Raw genomic sequence first — 27,163 nt, forward strand, 5'->3', positions numbered from 1 at the left:
ACCCAAATTTATTTTGGTAGGAAACCGTTGGAAAATTCAAATTGTGATCGTTTGCTTGAAATGGAACAACTTGCTTTGTAAAGATAAAAAATTCTTCAAATATACAAATACTACAAAAATTGCAAAGAAATTTCCATATTGTGCATTATAATAAATACTAAAAGTTGATTCTTTTTACATGTTAGTAAAAAAAATGGATGCAGAACTTTCGTTGTATTTTACATTTTTAGGCAAAAGAAGTGAGAACAGGAAAGAATGGGAAAGGCAACTATTTGTAAGTGAAAAAGAAAAAGGCAAGAAATACAAAAATTAACCATTTCGCGCCGGATGATGTGTTTACACGCAGAGGTTTTTAGGTATTCGGAACGGATGACAGATAAACAAGCAGGGAGCGAGGCCGGAAATATCTGTCAGCGACCCGCTCGCAGCGAGCGAGGCCGGAATTTTTAAAGTTTCCTGCCCGAGGGTGATGGTTTCAACCCGCCTAGCTTGAGGGCGAGTGAAGAATAGACCCGCGCCTCGTTCTGTTCTTGTCAAAATAATCCTGGCATGGACTAGTTCAGTCCAAAAAATGTGACACTGTTCTTTTTTTTTCAAACAGTAGAGGATTTTGCAGGATTCGGCAAGTTTTCAGGTGAAAATTCCAAGGTAGTTAGGGTAAAGACAGTGATGGAATGTTCGATTCATACCAGATATGTTACAAAGTTAGTTTCCTACGAGCACGCAACTGCCAGGTAACCTAACTAAGAGGAAATTTGAAGCTTCATACTTCATACTTTATACTTTAATGGACCTTTTTTTGCCTGTTGCGTGCCTGTTCCTAGCATGTTTTGCAATGCTCAACAGCGTCTTTTGAGCAAATCTTGCACGACTTATGGCGCAAAGAACTTGCCAAATTGTATTGATAATCCTCAAATTTCAAGGAGATATGCTTCCACACATGGACTAAAGCGTCATCTTCCGCTATTTTTTTCCTTAATACTTAATGTGAAACAGTCACCAATAACTTAGAGTTTATATTTACTAGCTGTTAGCTTACCTACAAAGTATACATGTACATTTACATTGTACTAATGCTTAAAAACAAATTGCGGTATCTTTTCCAAAGGAATCAAGTTGCTGGACCAGCCATCACGTTTCTATCAATCTGAGTGAAACTTTCACTGTCCAGCAGTGTGTGTTTAGAAAACAAATAACATTCCTTCTATAACGGAAAGGCCCTAAAAGTCGGAACGTTCCCGTTCCGTATGGAATGTTCCTTATAGGAACACCATCGGGGATGCACTCTGTTCCCAGCGTGGTCCCAACTGGAACAGGCCGTTCCCGAATTGGCCTTTAGTCAAGGCCCGCGTGGCTATATATACACGGACGTTTGGCCGGTGCCAGGCCCCGGATGCTTGCATGAAACAAGGCCAGCGCGAGGGGCGAAGCCACGAGGGCCTTTACTATCGCGTCGAGAATGCTTTTATTTTTCTTCACATTTATCTACCGATTTGGTAGAGAAATTGTTATGCATAAAGCATTACATGTTGTAAATACTGACTAAAATGCCTGCGCGTCTTGTTTCCAAGATAGTGCGGCGCGCGCGGGAGCGTGGCATCACCGTCAAAAAATGGCTTGTTTGTGGCTATTGGTTCATATATCCGCATATATGCATGATTCATATTTATTAGAAATGAATAAAGATTAGCTCAACGGGATGGTGAAGGTGGTCTTTTTTTGTGCCAGAATCCGGGTAGACACGCGTTGACGAAAGGCTATTCCCGAATAAGCGTGCATGCGCATAGTCCAACATTGCCACGCGGAAACACACGTTTGTTCCCTGTTGGAACGTTCAAAGCGTTCCAACTTTTGAGACATTCCCTTATCATAAAGAAACAATACTTAACAATACCCATGACAAAAAGCTGCATACATCAAAAGTAGACGTGCCTCACATCTGGTTCCTGAAAACGAAATGGATGGCGTTGAGTTTTGGGTCTTTGTTTTTCAGTTTGAAAATTTCTGACAGAACCAGTGGACTATTTTTTTTTTTTTATTAATTTGCAGTTTTTGACCCCTTGTTGTTCTGCTTATATCTTACTGGGAGCAGACTTCTTTTTATTAAGCAGTTTGCTAAATTTGCCCTTGGATTTGGTCTCTTCTCCGTTCTGTTTCTTATTGTTCCCGAGTGCGGTCGTGGTTTTCCGTCTGGTTCTATTCGGTGATTTATTGACAGGATACATGGGGGGTTGCTGTAGGGAGATCTTTCGGGGTGAACTGGGAGCAACTGAAAGTGGCATAGGGCACATTGGTTCCGATGGCTCATCATCGTCTGATTCGAAGGCCATGATGGTGGTGTTATTGGGCGACACTGGAGAAGTGGGCTGAGGGTGAGTTGGAGGTAACGTCAGGTTAGCTGGTCTCCGTTGGTTGCTCTTTGTCTGCGTCTTGGTTGGTGAACCTCCGTTGGTTTCACCTGATGCTACCGTGGGAACCGAATTCTGCACTTTGTCCCCATTCTGAGACTGGCGTTTGGAAGGAGGGAAGGTGCTTCTGCCTTGGTCACTCAGAGAGTTGAGTTTGTCTGCAGGCGAGCCACCGTCAATACCTACTTCAGCGGCGCCTGGGCTAGATACCTGATGCACCTCACTCGAGGCATCATCTTTACCCTCTTCCCCTTCCTCCGTGTCTTCTTCGGGTACTGGGGAAACCCCTCCTGCTGTGTTCAGCGAGCTCTGGGATCCCCCTTGTATTGACATGCTCAGGGGCGACAGCATACGGCGGTCTTTTAGCCTAGGCGAGTTGAGAGGGCTGGAGTAGGGGGAGTTATTGTCGACTATGAGTGGGAAGGCTGTGTTCTGCATGGAGAAGACCATGGCCTCCGGGGACGTTGGAGGCTCACCAGAACCATCATCCACCTCCTTTCTATTGTGGTAGTTGAGTTCGAAGCTGCACATGTTCTCATAGAGCTCCTGTCAAGAAGGAAAACAAATATTCCAGTCACACATTTTTTGGGGGGGTAGAGTCATGCTTTCAAACTCAAAAGGTCTAATCACAATTCAACACAGGAAAAAGTAGGAATACTCAAGAGTTGTAACCAAGTCATTTTTTTCCAAGTCAAGTCAAGTCCCAAGTCAAGTTTTAGCAAGGCAAGTCAAGTCTCAAGTCAATTTTTTTCCCAAGTCAAGTCAAGTCTCGAGTCAATTTTCACAAGTCAAGTCAAGTCCCAAGTCAATTTTTTTTTCAAGTCAAGTCAAGTCCCAAGTCAATTTTTTTTTCAAGTCAAGTCAAGTCCCAAGTCAAGTTTTAGCAAGTCAAGTCAAGTCTCAAGTCAATTTTCACAAAACAAGTCAAGTCCCAAGTCAATTTTCACAAATCAAGTCAAGTCTCGAGTCAATTTTCACAAGTCAAGTCAAGTCCCAAGTCAATTTTTTTTCAAGTCAAGTCTCAAGTCTTTTTTTTTTAAATATTAGATGCACATACTACGTATGGGACCAGTTTATGTGATCGACGCCAGAGTAGAGATGGGAATGGGGTTTTTCAAAGCGTAAATCATGTAAGGAGATTTTTTTAAAATTTCATACTTTTCAAACATCCTCTCTCAAACACCTTATTCGTATCTAAAGAGTCTAAAAACGCATTTCGATATAATATTTTCAAACTTGTTCCATCATGTTGAATGTTTGAAGGACGTCTGACAAAATGTCCTTCCGAACGTTTTTGTTTAACGCATGATGTGAATTCTTTTTGCTTTGTGGCGGATTGGGGAAACAGGCGTGTGGCAGGCTCAGGATGCCCAGCTATCGCGTGCTGGTTGCTAATTCGCTATGTTTATCTGCATTCTTTTGAATGGATTATGCTAGTGCGCACGAACGCCCAGAGGTTTGTGGTTTTTTTGTAACTTTAAGAAACGTGTTAAAGGGAATATACAACATTTGCAAACATTGAAAAATAAAACTACCAAGTTTTTACGTAATACCTTACTAGGATGTTGGTAAAAGACAGTCTCAAGCATCTTGTAAAATTATGGCACCTGGTGTGAAGTCATTTTCAAGAAAATGGTATTTTTGTAAACATTTCCAACGGTGGTCGGCCGACCAGCGTTGGAAAAACCTAACTATTTTTCAACTACTGCTCCAAATTTACCATTTTTTCAGTCCAAATTTTGTTTGCTATTGGTTGTATGTTCATGAACGGGTGCAGGCCAGCTAGACTGGTTCCCTTGCCTTACAATTTTCCATCATCTATAAATTGATCCATTTTATCTTTTGTGGAGTCAGGGAACCAGACTACTTGAACGTTTTTGTTTTTTGGGGTTTTTCCAACCTTTTCGAACACAAAACTTCAAACATGTCAGTGTAACAATATTTGATCTATTATACTAACCTCTCAAATAGTTAATTTCTGAAAATTACAGCAAAAGCCAATGATGTACATTCCCTTTAATGTCAACAAGTCAAATTTATTCGAGTCGAGTCAAGTCAAGTCACAAGTCATATTTTTTCAGGTCAAGTCAAGTCGCAAGTTAAAAAAATAGCGACTCGAGTTTGAGTCAGCGACTCGAGTCAACAACACTGGGAACTCTTGAAAGCCTGTTACTGTAGCTATGTTGTCATAACTTACCCGTGCTGTTTCCATTTTATGCAACCATTCCTGGGTGTTTGCCGCAGACAGAACGCAGCCGTACACTGCACAGTTATACTCATCCACATGCACCAGGGCAAAACCACCTTGAACAAATAGAAGCAAACATTTTGATGGCAAAAAAAGAGAAAAACAATTCAGACAACTTGGAGAGCAATTGGATGTTCTTACAGATAACATTGCCCTTTAATTCTCATTACAACTCCACAAATATTTCTTAAAGACTCTTGTTTTTGAAAAGTAGAATATATCATTTGCAGCTATCCAAAAAGTGACTGACGTAATTATTGTTGAAAAGCATACTTGGTTTAAAGATAGTAATGGCACTAAACTCCCTGTGAAATTATTCTTTCTGGCAAGCTGTCATTTTGAAGAAAACAGTAAAAGAAGGTCATTTCCAAAGATGCGTCTTAAGATGCATTTTTTGAAATTTTTGTTGGTAGTTTGTTTTTAATTCGGCGTGAATGGGTGCGTGAAAGCGTCGAAAGGATGCACATGCACGCGCAGTTGCTTTAATTTGTCGGTTCAGTGCGTGACATCGCGTAGCTGCAATCGGCTGAATGAGAACGTGTCCCGGACGCTGATTTTAGGCACAGTCAAAACATGACTCCGCAACTTTTCAATTGAAATTGAGATCCTAGAATATTGTTTTATCGGAATATACAGCATTCACTGAGCTAAAACTTCATCAGGTTAGTTGTTCAACACCCTTTAGATTTTGAGCACTTTGGTTGCTTCAAATGAAACAAATGTGACACGATCAAGCTAAAATGAGTCGTTTGTCGGGAAGTTTCATTTGGAGATTCATGCCAAAATAAGGCCACTTCATCACATCTCTTGGTGTTCCGACTTCCATAATTTTTGAATTAAAGATGGTACCAGCATGCAGTTTTCACAGCAGTAATGCTGAGATTGTGTTCTTTTCAAATCTGTAAAAAATAAATTGACCAAGGTCGACAAACGACTCATTTAGCTTGATCGCATCACAAATGCACAAATGACAAATGATATACTGTACGGTTACCTATTCATTTTTTTTTTTTTAAGTCAAGTTGGTCATTGTTAGTGTTAGTGTTTGGTAAAGTGAGGTTTCAAACCAGTTCGGGTCACATGCAAATTCGGCAAATGGCATGCAAATCATGAGGTCAACAGAGGTCAAAATTAGCATATAAGAGACCGCAGCCGTTTACTCACTTCCGTCCTTGAGCTCCTGCGTTCGGATCATGTCCACGCGCATCGGCGGTTTGATGATCTTGTAATTCTCCCCCTTCTTGGGCTTGGCCAGGACAAACATGTCCGTGAAGAGAAACCCGTAGGCATCGAATCGGTTGTCGGCGTCGCGCATTTTGAAGGCCCCCTTCATGTGAAGCCAGCGGGCTTGGGCGGGCGGGGCATTTGGCATACTGCCAAGTAGGTCGAGGGTCGCATGCTCGTCTACAAGCTACGTTGCCAGGGGAAAAAAAGGGAGTGGTGTAGGTTAGTGTTACAGTAGCTTCTTGCACTACTTTCTGCATTGAGTAATGTTCACCTTGCAGTTAGATTGTTGCTGAAGGACAACAGTTTGAAGAATTGTCACCTTAGCTTCTCGACGCCGCTTTGGCACTGTGAATTGCCCAAGAACACAATCCCTCGAGTTCCTTACTTTCATCAGCTTCTCACCGCTACTATTTGCTCCGCGAAATGTTTGTATTGGAGTAAGATTCTTGCCCAAGAACACAATCCCTATAGTTCCCTACTTTCATCAGCTTCTCACAGTTACTTTCTGCACCGTGAAATGTTTGTATTGCAGTAAGATTCTTGCCCAAGAACACAATCCCTATAGTTCCTTACTTTCACCAGCTTCTCACAGTTACTTTCTGCACCGTGAAATGTTTGTATTGATGTAAGATTCTTGCCCAAGAACACAATCCCTAGAGTTCTTTACTTTCATCAGCTTCTCAAAGCTACTGTCTGCTCCACGAAATATTTGTATTGCAGTAAGATTCTTGCCCAAGAACACAATCCCTAGAGTTCCTTACTTTCACCAGCTTCTCACAGTTACTGTCTGCACCAAGAAATGTTTGTATTGCAGTAAGATTCTTGCCCAAGAACACAATCCCTATAGTTCCTTACTTTCACCAGCTTCTCACAGTTACTTTCTGCACCGTGAAATGTTTGTATTGATGTAAGATTCTTGCCCAAGAACACAATCCCTAGAGTTCTTTACTTTCATCAGCTTCTCAAAGCTACTGTCTGCTCCGCGAAATATTTGTATTGCAGTAAGATTCTTGCCCAAGAACACAATCCCTAGAGTTCCTTACTTTCACCAGCTTCTCACAGTTACTGTCTGCACCGCGAAATGTTTGTATTGGAGTAAGATTCTTGCCCAAGAACACGATCCCTATAGTTCCTTACTTTCATCAGCTTCTTACAGCTACTTTCTGCACCGCAAAATGTTTGTATTGCAGTAAGATTCTTGCTCAGGGACAGCGAGGTTCCTTACCTTTGCCAACTCCTCGCATCCACTTGGCACACTGACGGCTTCGAAGGATTCTATATGATCGATAGTGTCTTCCATCGTCTGCCTCTCCTGCTCCTGTCTTAGCTCATGGTTCACCCGCATCACAAACTCCTTCACCTCCGATATCTGCAGGGAAAAAAAATGAAATCAGCTACAGTGGAGACCTCACTTCATGAATCATATACAGGCATTGCCCTAATATTGTCAATTGTTCCTTGTCTGACATACTAGCCTTGGTCAAGGCGAATACCGGTAGTGTCCGATTATCGATGGTCGGCCGCTAACATACACATAGCCACACGCTATGCAGTCACACGTACGTACTGTATGAAGCACAAAACAGCGACCTTACACAGCTAGGCTACACTGGTGGTGCTGAGCGAATGCCTTGGAACATCCGTGAGCCTTGGCGTATGTTTTTCTTCATTTTGTCACTGGATTTCCAGTGACGACACCGTATGCGAATAAAGATGAGATTATTATTCAGTGTTTAGTCATGCAGACAAATACTTTACATGGACATAGAGCTGGATAGTGTGGCTACATTCTCCAAAAAGTTTGGAGTCCGCAGACCAGATATAACTCGATATAAATCCAGCGACAAAATAACCAAAATTGCCTGAAAAAGACAGGCAATCGATATGGTTGTTCCAAGGCATTCAGTTAGCCCCACCTGATTTGCATTGTGTAGCCTAGACACGCGAGGTCGCTGTTCACGCTCACGGTACGTGTGACATGGGCGCATTGTTCGCAGCCAAACATCAATCATCGAACTCCGTCATCGAATGCCGTGACCAAGGCTACTGACATGCAAGCCAATACAAATAGTTTGACCCTGTATTAAATATCCGGAGGACAATCAAGCACCGGTCTCCGACCTGCCAGACTATAAAAAATACTGCAAGTAAAACTTGCGCGATCCCCCCTGGTATCCTGGCAGTTTGTATACATGTACAGGCAGTTAGTAAGGGCGATTTTCAGTGACGGCCTTGATTGTCCACCCGGCAGGTACCACTTCTCAGTTGAATGGGGAGTTTAGGTTGAATGGAGAGTTTGGGTGAGATACCGGACTAACATATGTTAGAGTCATTAGTATCTCTCCAGAGACCTCGTAAATATCCATATTGGAAAGGATTTTTTTTGCCATCAGCCTTCTCTCCCCTGACCACCTTTTAAGTTTGGTTGAGATTGATGACTGAACTTTACAGTGAAATGGAACACACACCCTAGCACGTTTGTTTATGGTGTAAATCGAGGATTTTCTTTTGTTTGTACTTAAACCTTTTTCGCAACGGCTCTCATTGGTTTTGTTCACGTTTTCCAACCAAGGAGCCCTCGATTCGGTTTCTGTCCTCGATTCATCGATGATGCTGCACGTGTGTGTCCTCGATTTACACCATAAACAAACGCACACAAGTGTGTATGTGCCTGCAATCGGAGACCCCCTATTGTCCCCCTTTTGTTTGTACTTTAACTTTTTAGGAAGACCTCTTGATGTTTTGTACACGATTCTAAATTGGGGACATTCGGGAATTGGGGACCCTATTGTCCTCTATTGCTCAACGTCCCCTATTGAATGCAGAAACAAACTCACACTGACACACAGAAGGAATACGCGATCGCAATATCCCCCTGTCTGGCTTGAAAGCCAGGGGGATAAAAAGCAGAGCTAAAAGCTGTCAGGCTGCATTCATTATTGACTTTTCCAAGCCACAAGTGGATTGGCATTCATGAAGACTGTTCCAGGACGTACGTAGACAGACTCTCTATGCGACTTACCCTAGTGGAGACCACTGCATTTTCACCTTCTTCGAGGGTCTTCTTCTCAACAGCTATCAGGAGGAGAGGGTACTTGGTGATGCGCTGCATTGGGTAGACCAGGAGATCTTGCAGCTTGCGTCGTTGACTGTTCGGGTGTCTCTCGGCCCACTGTGAGGATCAACAAAAAAGGATGGTTCAAGAAACAAAGAAATTGACTGGAGCGGGGTTTGAACCTGTAACCTCCGGATTGCTGTTCTGATGCTCTACCAACTGAGCTGGATAGATCCAGCCCTATGTTGGCAGCTCCCCAATTTGTTAATGTATTTGTTGAAGGGGTGCTAGTCAGAAGCCATAAACCAATATATACCATGTAGCCAGGGATCTTGCCTCCTGTTAATCTTTTTAATCTAATTATCTGTTTAAAGTTTTATTTTAATGCGGTCTTATTTTTCATTCAACTTTGTATCTATGTTTTAATGTATTCTTGTTACCATTCAATTTAGGATTGACAGGCTTTCGAGTTACCGTGTTTTATTATACTTTTGTCAATCCTGGCCAGCTTGGATTGGTTGTTTTTGTTTAGTTTTGTTTAGTTTTGTGGATTGCTTGTTGTGTTTTGTAATTTGGTCAAATAAATAATAATAATAATTTTAAAGTCATGATGCTAGCAACATTAGCAATGCTGAAAACCTGGAAAATAGAACATGGGGATCACTCAAAGGATATAGCTTTCTACTTTAACAAGACTGATACTGAGAGCTGCAGTCTTGCAAATCATCCTGAAGGAAGTTGTAAACAGTGCTGATAACTTCATTGCGGGAACATTCTGGAAAACTTCAGAACCCTGAAACTAAATACCCTACAATCAGCCTCTTGCGGATAAACTTGTCCACAACTTGTCAGGAATACTTTTTGAGATGAGGCCCTAATAGTATCACACCAACCTGCCTAACTACCTTACCTCAATGAAGAACCGGAGCATCTCGTTGTCTTTGGTCCGTTCCCTCAGATACTTCATGCACTCGTGCTCGTCAGTGCAGAACTTGATGTACGGCGCAAAGAGATCTGCAAACTGGATAAAATTGATCCGTACCAGGATTTACATCAAAGATCAACTGAAAATGCTTTCTATCCAAGTGGGAAGCACTTGCTTTAACATTTCATGGTGAAAGAGGAAGGGAAAGAGAGAGGGACGGGAGTGGCTTGGTCTTTGAGAAGTCCAGCCAAACTTGGGAGAAGCCCAGACCTTCAGGCTTCAATAATCCCTGACTGATTGGGAGCAGTCTGACTGAATAGATTTTGGATTTGACTCTAATTGTTAATGTCCTAAAAAGAATCGGAGCAGTAGCCACAGCTACAGGTTGAACTGGGTATGGCTACCTGCCGTCTTTGCTGTCTGGAAAATAGGTTTCGTTAATTGGTAGCAGCTCTGTTGAGAGGTAGTTTGGAGCTGAAAATGGTGCATGGAGCTGAAAATCTCAGGCTCAGAGGTCCTGACCGGATTTTCAGAGACAAAGCTGTACCGCCCTTTTTCCCTCCTTGTTTTGAGAAAATTCCATGCCTACCCCTTCGAAGGCCTCTGCCAAGTCAGTGGCAGATGGTATCCTCTTCTCCGCCCGTGCCTTCGTGACGACATTGGACAGCTTCTCCTTCCAGAATCTGGTGTGGAGCTTCTCGATGGCAGAGATGTTGCTGAAGATCTTCTCAGTCTCGATCTGATCACATCAAGGTCAAAGGGAAAATCGGTAATTTGCGCAATTTCAGATGTCTCCTTGAGAAGGCTGATAGCTAGGGATCACATTGGGATTACCTTGATCCGGCATTATCTGAGGATTAATTCACACTCTCTATGCGGTAGGAACCTCCCTGGATCCTCAAAACTTCTCTACTCTGCTTCATACTTTGATTTTTTGTTAATTCTCATATCTAGTCTTTTCTTGTTTTTTAACTGAACAAAGAGTTAAAAAATAAGCATAGAGTAGACTTACCTGATTCAGCATGGCAGACGCTTGGAGGTTAATCAGAGTGCACAGATAAAACTGCAACAAGACAAAGCATTAATCTGTCAGTTCTTAGACAATGGAATAAAACCAGCAGCATTAAACCAGCAGCATAACAGTGTTACACTCTATCATATGTAAATAATAATAATAATAATAATAAAAATAATAATATCGGAGTCTTATATAGCGCACGTATCTACCAACTATTAGGTACTCAAGGCGCTGGAGATATGTCTATTATTAAAGAAAGGTAAATAAAGTTTATGAGAAATATGAGACCCATTATGTAGCACCTTATAAGGGTTTACAAGGTGCTGCGGCGCATATTGCAGCCACTGCCAGAAACACCGGGGCAAACCCCTTCTCTTAAAGATAAGTGTTACTGGGTTCTTTAACGTGCATATTACACAACACACGGGACCTACGGCTTTACGTCCCATCCGAAGGACGAAGCAATAATGGTAAAGTGCCTTGCTCAAGAGCACAAGCACCATGTTCCCACGGTCAGGACTCGAACCCATGTACCACGGCACACGAGTCAAACACCGTAACCATTGGACCACAGCACCCCACAATGAAGGGCTTGGGCGCAGGAGTACTGCAACTGTACTTCCAAGAGCTTAGTTGAGGATGAAGCACAAGTGTTGTGAGTACAGAACATGCCAAATGAGGCTTATGATGCTCTGGACATGGGTGGGTATCAACAAAAACTACTCCTGAAAGCCCGCAAAAGTCCGACTTTTGTCCTGATTTTGTCCTCCAAAGCCCAACCTTTGTCCTGTTTTTTGTTGTTGAAACTTTTGATCCTACTGTGCTCCTACTTTTTCACCTGGGTCTGCTTGAAAGCCTGGGAACATGTAGGGTTAACGAGACAAGCATGAAACAAGTGCGACCCCTCATAACAAAAAGCTAAACCTAAGAGAAACAATCTGGGTTTTTCCTGGCAGAAGCTCAGTGTAGGAGGGGCTCCAGGCATTGTTCAAGAGGTGGGCTTAGCCGTCATGAGGTGGGTTTAACAGGCGTCAGGTGCATAACCAGGGTTTTGTTTGCCCATTGCAGTGGCGAGGCAAGGGCACTCGGCATCTGTGCTGAAAGGTAGACAGGTGTTTTTTCACCGGACATCCAGCCTCCGTAAAATCAAAAGGTCGGGGGAGGGGTGCCAAGGGCTGAACACCTTCCTCCCATGGGGGCGCTGAAACTTTCAGACAATAGGTGGCACACCGAACGCGGCACAACATATTCGCGGGACATAAACAAAGTTACTTGTCAATAAAGGGCGCTTGTGAAAAATGGCCCTCGTGAAAAAAGGGCAATCACTAGATAATATTGAGTTGCACAACTGAATATTCGTCCCGTTACCCATTTTTACCATCCTGATTTGCTTCTATCAGCGTCCCGATTTTGTTTTTTAAAATCTCAATCCTACCTGCCACTCTGCATCTCGCCCCCTGGTTAAGCTACTGACAGGCACCGGGTATTGTTTTCCCTCTTATTTTCCTTTATTTCGCAGCCCTAGATGGGGAGTTTAACCCCCCCCCCCCCAACCCTCTCCTGTTGGTCTACCATCGCCATGTACTTACATCCACCATGATGCGGATGTTTTTGATGTAGCCCACTTCGGTTTTAATGATTTCCCAGATGGCTTCTTGTTGGTCCGTCTGCTTCTTGGTCAACTGGCTGACCGTCTCTTCGTCTCCCATCGCCCTCCAAGATTCCTCCTAAAACAAAGGTCAACATTGCATTATCCACACTCACTCTTGTTTCCTTTCTCAAGGGAAGCCATGTGCGCTTTCTTAAGATTGTGCAAATTAAACACAAAGAGATCATCTGTTACGGCCAGGGGCAACATTTTGGTGGGAGGCCAGGGGTACTGATGTTATCGTTGCCTAGCCCCCAAATGTCAACCCAAGGGGGGGCCCCTCCAAGAGGTTGTCAATTTATTTTATTTGGGGGGGGGGATTTTTTTTTGGTCCCACGATTTGACTGACCGTGGTGAAATGCATGTGGCCTATTTTCGAGTAGTATAATAGTGCTGTAAATGGTGCTACCAACGTCAAAATAGTCGGTTCCCCTCCCCCCAAAAAAACATTTAAAACAAATAAAAAAACATAACGGTTTATATATTTTTCTGAGGCCAAACATTTTGGGGAAATATTTTTTGAAAAAATTCAAACTTCTAAAAAAAATTGAAACAAAAAATTGTTAGCCCTCCCCCCAAGCCAACCCCACTGTTCATGTACAGTGGATCACATGTGCACAAAACACCGTAGACCCCAGGTGTACAAAACACCATAGACCACATGTATACTTTGTAGGCACAAAAATGTGTGCTTGTCAGAATTACTGGAACTGACGGAATCAATTTGCGACTCACAAATTGGAAACATTCTTCATCGTCTTCTCTCTTTGTAGTAAAGGTCAGGAGTGCTGGGAAGTCGGGCAGACCGTTGATCATAAAGTCATCCAGAGTCTGCTTCAACTTGAGGAACTTAGGGTCCACCTTCTCCTGAACAGGAAAGAAAGAGGTAGCAAAGGATGTGAAAAGGCAAGAAACAGTACAAAGATGGGTATGTGATAGTCTTACAGGCCAGTCCTTTTATTTCCGTGTCAATTTTGTGAACAACATTAACCATCGCAAGACCTTTGTATGCATGGTTGCAAGTGAACTATTACCCATAGAGCTATTACATCTAGAACTAGTACCCCTTGAACTATTACCCCTTGAACTATAACCCCTAGAATGATATCCTCTAGAACTATTGCCCCTCAACTTATTACCCCTTGAGCTATTACCCCAAGAACTCTATACCCCTAGAATTATTACCCCTTGAAAATACTAACCCTAGAACTATTACCCTTTGATATATTACCCCTTAAACTATTACCATTGAACTATTACCCTTACAATATTACCACTATAACTATTAAACCTAGAACTACATTGTGTTACCCCTTGATCCATTACCCCTTGAAATATTACCCCATGATCTATTACCCCTTAAAATATTATACCTAGAACTATTACCCATTGATCTTATTACCCCTTGAACTATAATCCTTGAACTATAACCCCTAGAACTATTACCCCTTGAATTATAACCTCTTGAACTATAACCCTTGAACTATAACACCTTGAGCAATTACCCCTAGAACTATTACCCCTTGAACTATAACCCCTTGCACTATAACCTCTGGAACTATTACCCCCGAGGCAGGGCAGGAGGCATATGGGTGCAGACCAGTAAATCGGTCCGAAATTGCCTACGCCGGCCAAATCACGATTTGCATGCCCTCAAAATCTTCAGTATTTGAGCATGCTGTGGGCCATGAACTTGAGGGTTTGTAAAAAATATGGGTGGAAGCCGTGCACGGGACTGGGAGCTTGCAGTTCTGTGTAATTTGGATGTAATTTCGACCCTAAAAGCGCTCTATTTTGCAATGGAGTGTAGGCATCGTTTTTCAAAATGGCGATGGGCTTCAGGACTATTTTCAGGGGTGATCATTTTCAGATGGAAATTTCTCCTAAAAGTCATCAGTTGACCCCCCCGAAAATTGAAAAGAAAATGAAAGATGATGAAATAAGCTTTAATTTGATGTGTGTCTCGAACACCTTGGAGAGTTGTGAGTATTTTTCCCGAATTTCTGAAGTGGGAGCATTTACCATTGGGGTCTATAGAAGTTTATTTACTGGTCTGCTACCATATACCTTGGCTGGGTCTTTGATGGTGACGGGCTGACCAGTTGCGACGGACGTCCGACGGTTTCCCTTAGAGTTTGGAATAGGATCGGGTTGATTAATTCCCAGGAGTTTAGTAAGATCCTTCTTTCTCTCAAGAGTCTGTGTGGATTGCTACAGGCATAAACACAACAAACAAAGAAGCAAATGAATAGCTGCCAACGACCAAAACAGGTGGTCATTCATGCAGCGTTGCTATTTGTTATTACGGAATTAATGCAGTCGGGATGCACTTGCCAAAAGAAAAATTCCATTGTATTCTGTGGGTTTAATACTGAGCTATCATGCAAGAACTCAAATACGTGGAGGAAGTTTAATTGCCAGCGCAGTCTGTCTTTCTAGCTAAACATGCTGAGGGCTTGCTGCTTTCCAAATTAGCTCAAACCACAAATACTGTTTCCCACCCCCCTAAAAATATGGGGACCGTGAGCAATCCTGGCCAAATCTCGCTGGGCCCCCAACCCCCCAGCCCCCACTCAATGTTGTCTCTCATTGCGTGGTGTGTGCTCCATCCCCTGAAGAGAACAACATTGACCGGGGGAACGGGGGAGTTGGTGACCGTTGGAGGCTAAGGTTATTTCCAAGTGTCCCAACCATTTTGGCTGGGATTGTAGCTCCCATTTTAAAGCCAGTGATTAGATCGCCTCTGCGCACACGCAGTAGGGATTGTTTATTTTTGAATCACTATTCAGCTTTGTGCATGGACGATACTTGGAAGTACGGAAAATCGCCAGTGTCTCCATGAAGGCAACTTTCAAGCATTTCAACTGTATAGGTTTTAAATACTGAACTTTGTAAGCCCCTCTCTTTATTCATATTTGCCAGAGACACTTTCAGCGCTCATCACCTCCGAAACTGCACATTTGTGGCCTGTTGCCATTTTACAATAGGCTGGTTGCAAAACGCGCAAACATTTAATACCGATGTGATTTTAAATTCAGGAGGCGAGAGTCTGACCTAATGCATGTCCTGCATATAATTTGCATACATTAGGAGGAAAGCCTCCTAATGTATTCAGGATTTGCTGCTAGCTACCTGTCCCCATATTTGAAGTCCGAAGGACAATGCAGAGACAGGGGACCAGACTAAAGTCACAAGTGATGTACACTAAATGTAGGTCCTCGGCTTCATTTCATGGCACTGCTTTCCAGGGAATTCTGTGCTCATGCTCTTACAGAGCCAGTACAGTAATAGACTGATGCACACTCAGGTTGCAGACCAGTAAATCGGCCCGAAATTTTTTACGTCGGCCAAATCACGATTTGCATGCCCTCAAAATCTTCAGTATTTGAGCATACTGTGGGCCATGAACTGGAGGGTTTGTAAAAAATATGGGTGGAAGCCGTGCACAGGACTGTGAGCTTGTAGTTCCGTTCAATTTGGATGAAATTGGGGCCCTAAAAGCGCTCTATTTTGCAATGGAGTGTAGGCATCGTTTTTCAAAATGGCGATGGGCTTCAGGACTATTTTAAGGGGTGATCATCTTCAGATGGAAATTTCTCCTAAAAGTCATCAGTTGACCCCCCGTAAATTGAAAAGAAAATGAAAGATGATGAAATAAGCTTTAATTTGATGTGTGTCTCGAACACCTTGGAGAGTTGTGAGTATTTTTCCCGAATTTCTGAAGTGGGAGCATTTATCATTGAGGTCAATGGAAGTTTATTTACTGGTCTGGAACCCTCACTGCCCACTACGCACGCTGAGAAACAACAAGTGCACATCTTAATGCATAAAGCACATTTCAACCGCGCACATCATATGCGCATCCACCAAATGTCAGGCTTTTGTGCAAAAGTCTACCAAAGTCACGCAAAACAGTCTACCAAGCTTCTTTGTGATTTTCTTTTTTCTCAAAATTAAACTTTCATAATCTCCTCTCCCAAAATATTTATGAGAAACCTTTTTTTAACAGAATTTATTTATTGAAAAAAAATCCAGCTGCTAACTAACTACAGGAAACTTAAATTGCATGCATAATGCAATTCTTTTGCAACTTTGGCATGGGCAATGCCCCCCCCCCAAAAAAAAAACAATCCAACCAAAATTTTATAAAAATCACCCACTATATTTGCTTGCTTTCTACATCAGCATCTGCTTCACATGTAATTAACAAATTCATGAGTTTTAAATTTTTATCATGCTTGTTTCCTTTTTTACAATTTGAAACTGCGATTTCAGTACAAGTGCAGCAATTAAGTAACGCATAGCCAATGGTCCAAAGATTAATTTCATCTGTCCAAACTGAAAGTTGAGGGGAAAAAAACACAATCAAATATTTGGACAAGGCCGAGTAAAAAAATAAAGAAGTTCCTTGTCTGGCCTTTTTAATAAATGAAGAAGGCAGGCGTTTTTAAAAGTATTTTTGCTTTTTTTTCCAAGATGGCAGATTTTCCAAGATGGCGAATGGATTCTTCAATTTTCTGGACTCTTTTGCTGATACAAAATTGTGTCCAAAGAAACCATAACCCTTTCTACATAGCTGCATAGGAGACATTTAACAATTGTTGACTGCTGTGATGTGGGATATGACGTTTAGAGCACACGAGGGGCCGAGGGTGCTATGGGCCCCGAGGGTGTTCAAAACGTCATATCCCACATCACAGCAGTCAACAATTGTTTTGTTATACCTCTGTCTTGGATTGTTTGGATTTTGATGTAAAAATCACGAAAACAAACAGCACGAAAACAAACCGCAGTAAACACAACAATCATGACAATCTAACGGCAACTGACATGCATGTCGCATGCTCGAAACAGCTGATCGTCTGCTAGTTCGCTGCTCCCACTCATGTGTGAAAACATGGTGAAAATTGCGTGGATACCAACGATACAAGCGTTTCACACCGTACGTACTGTACGTACCGTATGTACATGATATCCCACAGGGAGTGTGCCATGACTTTTTATAAACTTAACACGTGATCGTTCTAGGCCAATGAAAATACAGTATTTAAGACAGAGGTATAAAAATCACTTTTTCTACTGTAGCTACAATTTTGTTGGAAACAAATATAAACGCACAGGAGTAAAATATATTGGAGTAAATTATATTGCAAATGTATGAATTAAAAAAAAAAAGGAGGCAGCTGGGAAAATGAAGAAGCAGGAGGGACGAGAAACTGTTTTTTTGTTTACTTGGCCTAAGGTTAGATTGTTAAAGTCTTGTAAACTTTTTTATCTCTAGCAAACTAGAACTGAAACTGAAATGAAAACAAAATGTAGTCAGTATAAGAACACATGCATCATTACAACAAATAAATTCTAAAACTTGCACAATTGTTAACATTTTCATGAACAATGTTCATATGTATGACATCATGCAGTGTGGCGAAGCAAAATGTGTGTTAAAAGTTCATACATTTTTTATTTGCTTTAGTTTGAGATTTTCTTGGAAAATGTACAAGTTTCAAAAAATCAGGGCTGAAAAAAAAAGAGCTGTTCTTAAAATTTACCCCCGGTACGTCACAAGTTGAGGAGCCTAAGCTTATCATTTCTTGCGTCAGGGTGATGTACATGTCAATTCAATATTTGGTTTTGCACTTCACTGTTTGTTGTCCCAAGTAATCATGTGAAAAAAAAATACTCGGGTTTGACTCGAACCCACGACCTCCTTACTACCGGTAGTGCAGACGTCTTACCACTCGACCACCAAGCTTGTCGGGTTCGGCTAGCTAGTTCAATTCTGATAAGCAGGAGGTTGTGGGTTCGAGTCCCACGCGAGTAGTTTTTTTCCTTTACTTGGGACAACACTGTCATTGAGTAAACAGTGTCGGTGAAGGGCCATCCAAATTTTGAACTTTTTGTTTTTTAGTGTTGATGACATCTGACACATTATCATGCATGAATACATGTAGGTAAATGTTTTTGCACAAAAGTTATCTCACAAAGTTTTTTAAAAAAAACACAATTCCATACGCTCCCTGTATGTACGGTACATTAACATGTAAAAACAAATCTTTGACAGACACAGAGGAAATTGCGCTTCCCACACTTTTCGTTCGACCTTGTTGGAAAGGCTAAACATCTGTCCCTGAAATACATACATTCGTACTAATGGCCAATAAAGTAAAGTTAGCACAAACAAACATGTAAAACAAAGTATAAAACAAAAACAAACAAAATTTGCTGATGAGTCTGCTACCTAGACCATTTCATGCAAACTGATTGGTTTGAGGCACATATCAGAACCATGTACAATACAGGGTGTCCTGAAAATAATGGTGCATGTAAACCCTGCCATTTTCGCCAATTTACAACCAGAATTTACTGCAAATGTTTACACGATCTTCAAGGTTACAGAGTTAGCTTGATAATACCATTTGTTTAATTAAGATTGCTTTTGTAAATCCAGAGATATGTTTAAATAACCGCAAAGCCAAAAAAAAACCCTTCTGTGCCACTTTTAGGAAGCGAGTGATTCAAAGATACAATGCCAGTATGGCTCTTTTGATAAGATTATCCCTGTGGGTGTAAGACAAACATTCCATTCACAAGACAATATAGGGTTTTGTTATGTTGAAACATTTTAATAGTACAGACAGGTTCACTTCTTTAAAACTTCAATGAAAGAGTTCAATTAAATATAAATAAATATTGCACACTCTGCTTAAAAATGTTAAAATCACTAACAGTAACAGTAAAGTCATTTGGTTTTAGACTAGGACTATATTGATTTTAACTGCTTCACAGAAAGTGGCACAAAATGGGTTTCTTGGCTTTGCCGTTATTCAAACATATCTTTGGATTTACAAAAGCAATCTCAATGAAACAAACGGTATCTTCAAGCTAAATCTATTACCTTAAAGATGGTGTAAACATCCGCAGAAAATTTTGGTTGCAAATTAGCAAAAATGGAGGGGTTTACATGCACCATTTTTTTTCAGGATGCCCTGTACAACTTTGTGACAGTTACATGTAGTTCAAGTCAACAGCAATGGCAAACTGGCATGCATGCACTGGCATTATCATGAACTACGCTAAAAAACAAAAATGTGGGCATGTGGACTTCATACGGGAATGCAGTGTAATGGTCTGTTGATGGCCATGCAAAAGCAGAAAACAGAAAAGACAGACGAAAAGAAGGAAAAGGGTGCGTACTCTTGGTGTCGGCTGGATCTCCTTCTGTTCCACGCCCAGGAATTTAGACATATCCTTCCGCATCGGGATTGTCTGAATGACCCAAAACGAAAACAAGTATTGCAAAAAAAACAGTGCAACTGGGAGTTCTTTAACAGGTACATGTAAGAACAACAATTCAACAAAAAGAAAAGGACGTCAACAATAAGACTTACTGTAGAATTGAGATTGTGACATGGACAATTGTAATATTGAGTACTGTACAGGGTGAGTGAAAAAAAAAAGGAAACCCAAATGCCAGGACCGTTTTTTGAATAAGTTTTGCATGTAGCACTTTCAAAATCTAGGATATGAATGCCCAATCAATGAGCTTTCTTTTAGTACAAGAATCATTCAAATCACTCATGTACTTTTCAGGTTACAGAATTTTGAACACAAACACCATTTTAAAGTTCTGTCCACGGATCACGAAAGAAAGGTGAGTGTTCTTTCAGCAAACGAAGCAAAAATGATGCATCCCTATGAGAATTGTTTTCATATTGCTGAAAGAACACTTACTTTTTTGGTGATCCTTGGACAGAACTTTAAAACGGTGTTTGTGTTCAAAATTCTGTAACTTGAAAAGTACATGAGTGATTTAAATGATTCTTGTACTAAAAGAAAGCTTGATATGTGGGCTTTCATGTCCTAGATTTTGAAAGTGCCACAGGAAAAACTTCATTCAAAAATTGGTCCTGCCATTTGGGTTTCGTTTTTTTTTTACTCGCCCTGTAGAATTGAGATTATGACATGGACAATTGTAATGAGTACTGTACAGTGACAATGACAAATGGCCACAATGACAGGCTCATAGTGGACACAATGACATAAATAAGGACGACAAGGAAACTTGGTGACACTGTTGAGGTCACGCTGGTGTGGTGGGGATCGTGGTTATAATGGTCACTGTGGTGACAATTGTCACTGTGGTGACGATAATGGTGGTGTCTGGTGATGATTGTGACAGCTACATGTAGGGGTGACAATGGTGATGATCGATGGGGATGGATTTGAATCAGACAAATACTGGTGGTGCTGCTACCGTAGCATAACAGATTGGGATGGGGTGAGAATGGTGATAAGGTCATGGTGGTGAGGGTCATGACACGTACACATACATGTATGTTGTGTGGTGAATCAATAACAAAGATGCTATGCACAATGAAAACATCAAAAATTCATATCAAGAAATAAAAAACTACAACCACAAACAGCCATCACAAACTAGACCCTTCATAAAAGATCATCTTATCAAATACACTCAACTACATGCCAACGTGTAGTCACATTCTACATGTACGTGTATCTATCCCTTCACTTGTGAGTGTTATCTTCACAGCGACTGATGACCTAACGCTACCAGGATCTGACACAAGTTGGCAAGAAAATGCAACCAAGACTTTGATATTCTACAGGGTGAGTAAAATAAAACGAAACCCAAATGTCGGGACCACAGTTTTAGTGAAGTTCTGCATGTAGCACTTTCAAAATCTAGGATATGAAAGCCGAATTTATAAGCTTTCTTTTAGTGCAAGAATCAATCAAATCATTCACGTATTTTTTAAGTTACGGAGTTTTAAACACAACCACCGTTTTAAAGTTCTGTCCTCAGATCACAAAAAAAGGTGTGTGTTCTTTCAGCAAAACGAAAACAATTCACACACATCCCTACATGTATGTGATTTGTTTTCGTTTTACTGAAAGAACACTGAACTTTATTGTGATCCGTGAACAGAACCTTAAAACGGCGGCTGTGTTTAAAACCCCTTAACTTGAAAGGTACATAAGTGATTTGAATAATTCTTGTACTAAAAGAAAGCTTATGAATTCGGCTTTCATATCCTGGATTTTGAAAGTGCTACATGCAGAACTTCACGAAAACAATGGGCCAGAGATTTGGGTTCCATTTTATTTTACTCACCCTGTATTTCTCTTCTCTTTTACTAGAGGTAAAACAAAAACTACTGTACATACATGTACAATCACTAATGCAAAGTAAACTAGGATAAGTTATCCCACAAATGCAAGTGGAACGCGGAACATGCATAGGTAGTGCGCATCTGTGTCCCATATGCTACAGGGCCGATCAAACCAAAGATTCTTCGGATGACGTGTATGGGAATTTGGGCTCGGGCAACTATCCGCATCCAGCCTGAGGCCCATAGCCGGTTTTAAATGTACTTGTTTAAAACTGGCCAAGCACATATTTATTCCCATTCATAAATACCTTTTGATCGAAAAGTCAAAATTAAGTCAAAAATTCACTAACTTCCAATGATTGTGTTCAGCAATTTACTTCACGTTTTGTGAAACACCTCTCTGGCCATGTCTACGGCATGTGCCTCGTGTGTGTAATACCAATAATCTCCTTATATGGAAATTGGCATGCGTGGCAAGTACCAGTACTGCGCGATGTGGCGCAGAACGCAGGATTTGTGTTTAAAACCACCCACGTGACGGGCTCTCAACCAGGTATTTATGAATGAATAATAAATAGAAAACGTGCTGCAATACTTGATTCAGATCACTTCAACAGGAAACACTGTAAACATGTTTACGTAAAGGGAAATACAAAATTCCAAGGGCACTAGTTTTGGCATGCAACAATGCCAAGCATGTTCAGTGGTGTACCGGTACCAACCTGGCATTAAGCGTGTATTCCCCTGAAAAGAAATGCTATGCGTAAGAGAGAAATACATTGTGTGAATATCATTTAGCTTTGGTGACAACCATGACCATCTTGGCTTTTATTGATTTACTACATTGTCTGTTGTCCGCTTTGATGTAGATGTTGTTGGGCATATATTTGGCTTACCATTTTTAACCGTATTGTATGCAGGTCTTGAGTGACTGATTATTGTTGCAAAAAAAGTATTGCGGCAGAAAACATGCTACAAAATCGTAATCATTGCAACTGTTCGAGAGAAACAAATCCTCAACAAGGCAAAATTGTATAATTCTCGTTGGCATGTATGTGTGCTGAAGCCTGCTAAATCGTTGCTAGTGCCAGTCATAAAAGTGAGAAGCTATTGTAGTGATTATAATGTCCAATTGTGTGAGTAAATGGAACTATCTTTGTACATGCTTTGTTCATCAACAAGTTGGCATCCGGTACGACCCAATATTCAAATATTCGATCGAGTTGAAGGTCGAATATTCGAATATTCAATTATTCGAATTGACTCAGCCCTACTTGGCTCCAGGTCTAGCATCATAGAAACTGCAAGCTAAACATGTCAAGTTCACTAAACATGTACATGTCAAGTTCACTAAACATGTCAAGTTCACTATACATGTACATGTCAAGTTCACTAAATATGTCAAGTTCACTAAACATGTCAAGTTCACTAAACATGTCAAGTTCACTAAACATATCAAGTTCACTAAGCATGTCAAGTTCACTAAGCATGTCAAGTTCACTTCAACTGACCTGTCCTACATGTACATGTACACGGTTATAATTATGCACGACCAAGAAAACGGTAATCCCAGGTTCACACATTCCTGATTTTTAAGCCGAATCGCCACGAATAGCAATTCCGGAGTAAATCGGGAAATGGTTCTTGGCTGCCTTGGGATGATTCTGTTAGTTCGGTGAAAGACCGTTAAAGGTTAAGCGCTCCGACAATTTTTGACATTGTCAGGGTGATTCGTGAACCAATTTCAATTCTTGGTTTATTCTTGTTGTATTCGTAACTAATTCTGGATATTCTTACAGCATTCTTACAAGTTTCGTAGAGTTATTCTTGGTGGTAACAGTCCAGAATCATGCCGAATCATTAGGAATGTATCCAAAAAATGTACAAATATTATTCAGAATAACTTACAAATACACTAAGATTTTGTTAAGAATAAATCAGATTTATCCGAGAACTTAGCAAGATTGAATCACAAAGAGTGCTGAGAATTTATTAAGAATAACCAAGAATCAAGCATAGTACGAATTGATCCAGAATAGTCCCGAATAATGTGGAGATCTACGGTACGCTGCTTGGCAAGCTGGAATTGACTAACAACGAGCGCTTTGGTTCTTGGTTCTTGGTTGTTCTTCTCCTAAATACTCCACGTGGGTGTTTATACAGGAGGCCAGAAACACCGGGGCAAACCCCTTCTCTTAGCGATAAGTGTTTACGTGTATTTATACAACACACGGGACCTACGGCTTAACGTCCCATCCGAAGGACGAAGCAATAATGGTTAAGTGCCTTGCTTAAGAGCACAAGTGTCCGCCGGCGGGCTCGAACCCACGTCACTGTTGCCTCTGAAACACCAGAACGTGAGTCCGGTGTTCTTAACCGCTAGGCCATCACACGCTTTTTTGGGATTACTTTTGAGTTGACTGCTGAGAAGGGTCTAAGTCAGTTAAGGTTGTCCTGAATATTAGAATATTCGATCATCAACTATGCGCATACACGACTGTGATGTTACTTTATCATAAAGTTGCGGTGTTTTATTGTCAGGTGCCACTATTATTTTTGACAGTAATTTTGTTGTCGACGGCTGTTCTTTGTTAAAGCTATAGTCCATCATTTGTAATTAGTGCATTTTGTTCGTTTGAAGCAACAAAAGTGTTCAAAATCTAATGACGGATACTGAACAACTTACTTGATGAAGTTTCAGCTCAGCTTCAGCTTCATATTCCGAGAAAAACACCATTCTAGGATCTCAATTTAAAATCAAAAGTTGCTAAATCATGTTTCGAATTGTTTTGAATTGCAGCTTTACGCGATGTCGCGCACTGATCCGACAAATTATAGCAACCGCGCGCACCTGTGCGTCGTTCCAATGCTTGTGCGCGCTGCGCCGAATAACAAAACGAACAACTAATTTAAATTTTCCTACGGTGCTTCTTAAGAAGCACCGTTGGAAATGCCTTCTTTCGTTGATTTCTTCAAAATGATAGCTTGCCAGAAAGGATAATTTCACAGGGAGTTTAGTCCCCTTACTATCTTTCAACCAGTATGTTTTTCAACAATAATTACGCCAGTTACTTTTTTGGATAGCTGCAAATGATGGACTCGGGCTTTAACTATCCTTTTAGCAGGAATAAAGCCCTTGACACTTATAAAATACTTACTGCATAACATTCCACACCGATCGCCGCATGCAAATTATAATGTGTGCGCTCTGCATGCAACTTTTGACTGGTGCGGCACGCAGCTGCAGCTGGTACATGTAGTTTCGAATATCCGAATATTCAGTCCAACAGAGTTTCGAGTAATCGAATACTAAATTATTTCAAAAACGACAGCCCTAAAGTCAGTTACAAGGTGGCAAGAACCTCAATCAGTTGGGTACCTGAAACCTAAAAAAAAAAAAAGAAGGAAAACCTAAGAAGCAAACGCTGATGAGTTCACTTACCGCAATAAAGGGTTCCCCCGAATCTTCCTTCTCCTCTCCATCTTCCATGGTCTTCTGGGCAAAACTTGGGCTGATCACAGCTTTGGAGTTCTTGCCTGCTTTAGCTAAGAATAGGAACAGGAAACAAACATACAATTAGGTTACGAAAATGAACCATGGAAAATATTTACATATGAGCCATCCAAGCATTAGGGGTGTGCATTTACGGTTAGTACGGGAACCGGATACCCGACTGGAAAAAAAAAAAGAACACGGGTACCCGGGTACCCATTTCAGCAACCCAGCCCCAAAATTCAAATCACGGAAGTTGCTGTTGAGATTGTTCATAAAGGGGCACATGATAATACTAGACTTTCCTATTGGTCCATAGCCCGTCACGTGGCCGGTATTAAATGGATGATAAAGACCGGCTGGCTGGTCTTAAACACTTTTCCAGTGTCACATGAAATTTGGACTCCTATGAAATCCAGTGCCTTTTACCGTTGTTTACGACTTACTCGCGAGCTAGCTACTCCATTATAAAGCTAGAGGGGTGTTTCAAAAAACATAAAGCGAAATTATTGAACAATGGTTGGAGTCTGGATGCTGATAATTACTTCGGCTCCGGTAATTATCAGCATCTAGACTCCAACCAGTCTTAAACAGAGTGTTTAAAACCTCCCAAGCACACATTTATTCCCTTAATCTAAATTAACAAGCAAAAAATGAAATACAAAACAAAAAAGAAAAACAAACAAAAATCGCAAAAACAAAAAGACAAAATCCAAAAAAAATTATGATCTAAGGTCAAAGGTCAAGGGTGAAATATGATTTCTAACCTCTGACATGGAGGTGCCTCCCACTCAAGGGGTATGTTGGAAAGTCTAGAGGCGTCGGCGATGTTGAGGATTCTATGAAGATGTCGATGCCTCGCAAGTCGATTTCGGCCGTTGCCAGGATGGGTTTGATTGCATCCCTGTTAAAAGGTACCGGTACATGTAACAACAAATATCCATACAATATCAATTATACATGTAGATGTAATGGTCTTGAAGCAATCTGTAACCTTACAATAAACAACATGCTTACAAAACATAACAAAGATGATCATCATTTTTTACAATACAGGGTGAGTAAAAAAAAAACGAAACCCAAATGTCGGGACTATTGTTTGATTGAAGTTCTGCATGTAGCACTTTCAAAATCTAGGACATGAAAGCCCAATTCATAAGCTTTCTTTTAGTACAAGAATCATTGAAATCACTTCTGTACATGTACCGTACTTTCAAGTTATGGAGTTTTAAACACAGCCACCACAAAAAAAGGTGTGCGTTCTTTCAGCAAAACGAAAACAATTCACACACATCCCCGTGTGATTTCTTTTCGTTTTGTTGAAAGAACACTGATCTTTTTTTGTGATTCGTGGACAGAACCTTAAAACTGTGGTTGTGTTTAAAAATTCCGTAACCTGAAAAGTACATGAGTCATTTGAATGATTCTTGTACTAAAAGAAAGCTTATGAATTGGGCTTCCATTATATACTAGATTTTGAAAATGGTACATGCAGAACTTCACTAAAACAATGGTCCCGACATTTGGGTTTCTATTTTTTTGACTCACCCTGTAGGCAGGTAGTAATACACAGATTGTTTGCTCACTTTCGTTCAAAAGGACATGCATGAGTAGACCTGACTTGAAGCTTTGCATGACGGATGAGACAAAGTAGAAAGATTGCAGGAAAGAACCATGTGGAAAGTAATCTCTTCTTGGAAGAAGTGTGGTTCTGAAAAGAACCGGTTGGTTGAACTCAACGTTTAAGACAGGTGCTCTGTCCTCCTCAGGAGGATGAGTCTGTCCTCACCCTCTTGAGGATGGACAGAGCACACTGTCCGAAACGTCGAGTTCTACACTCAACCAACCGGTTCTTTTCAGAACCACACTTCTTCCAAGAAGAGATTACTTTCCACACGGTGCTACATGTACCTGCAATTTTTTTACTTGATGATTAGACCTCTTATGCATTCATGAATTAACCTAAAATCCCACCACACAGATGGCTGGTCAATGCAATCGATTAACATT

The 27,163-nt window shown here is 41.0% G+C and overlaps 1 protein-coding gene across 3 annotated transcripts in view; it reads right to left on the reverse strand.

The window, feature by feature from the left end:
* Nucleotides 1–1,484: 1,484 nt before the first annotated feature.
* LOC119731585 (pleckstrin homology domain-containing family G member 5-like) overlaps nucleotides 1,485–27,163 on the reverse strand; it is a 63,465-nt gene continuing 37,786 nt past the window's right edge. For 2 of the 3 annotated variants that reach the window (XM_038204776.1, XM_038204775.1), the window contains exons 7-20: nucleotides 25,921–26,057; nucleotides 25,103–25,206; nucleotides 19,724–19,795; nucleotides 14,597–14,740; nucleotides 13,265–13,396; nucleotides 12,471–12,608; nucleotides 10,876–10,926; nucleotides 10,453–10,602; nucleotides 9,849–9,959; nucleotides 8,906–9,055; nucleotides 7,109–7,252; nucleotides 5,821–6,067; nucleotides 4,606–4,712; nucleotides 1,485–2,954 (exon numbers count right to left, since the gene is read on the reverse strand). In XM_038204776.1, the coding sequence (XP_038060704.1) occupies nucleotides 2,073–2,954; nucleotides 4,606–4,712; nucleotides 5,821–6,067; nucleotides 7,109–7,252; nucleotides 8,906–9,055; nucleotides 9,849–9,959; nucleotides 10,453–10,602; nucleotides 10,876–10,926; nucleotides 12,471–12,608; nucleotides 13,265–13,396; nucleotides 14,597–14,740; nucleotides 19,724–19,795; nucleotides 25,103–25,206; nucleotides 25,921–26,057 (2,569 nt within the window). In that variant the 3' untranslated portion in view covers nucleotides 1,485–2,072. The remainder of the gene's footprint in view (nucleotides 2,955–4,605; nucleotides 4,713–5,820; nucleotides 6,068–7,108; nucleotides 7,253–8,905; nucleotides 9,056–9,848; nucleotides 9,960–10,452; nucleotides 10,603–10,875; nucleotides 10,927–12,470; nucleotides 12,609–13,264; nucleotides 13,397–14,596; nucleotides 14,741–19,723; nucleotides 19,796–25,102; nucleotides 25,207–25,920; nucleotides 26,058–27,163) is intronic. The other variant, XM_038204777.1, reaches the window with a different exon arrangement.

The sequence above is a fragment of the Patiria miniata genome, unplaced genomic scaffold (genome assembly GCF_015706575.1).
Source record: "Patiria miniata isolate m_02_andy unplaced genomic scaffold, ASM1570657v1 HiC_scaffold_24, whole genome shotgun sequence".
In the NCBI taxonomy this organism is placed as follows: Eukaryota; Metazoa; Echinodermata; class Asteroidea; order Valvatida; family Asterinidae; genus Patiria; species Patiria miniata.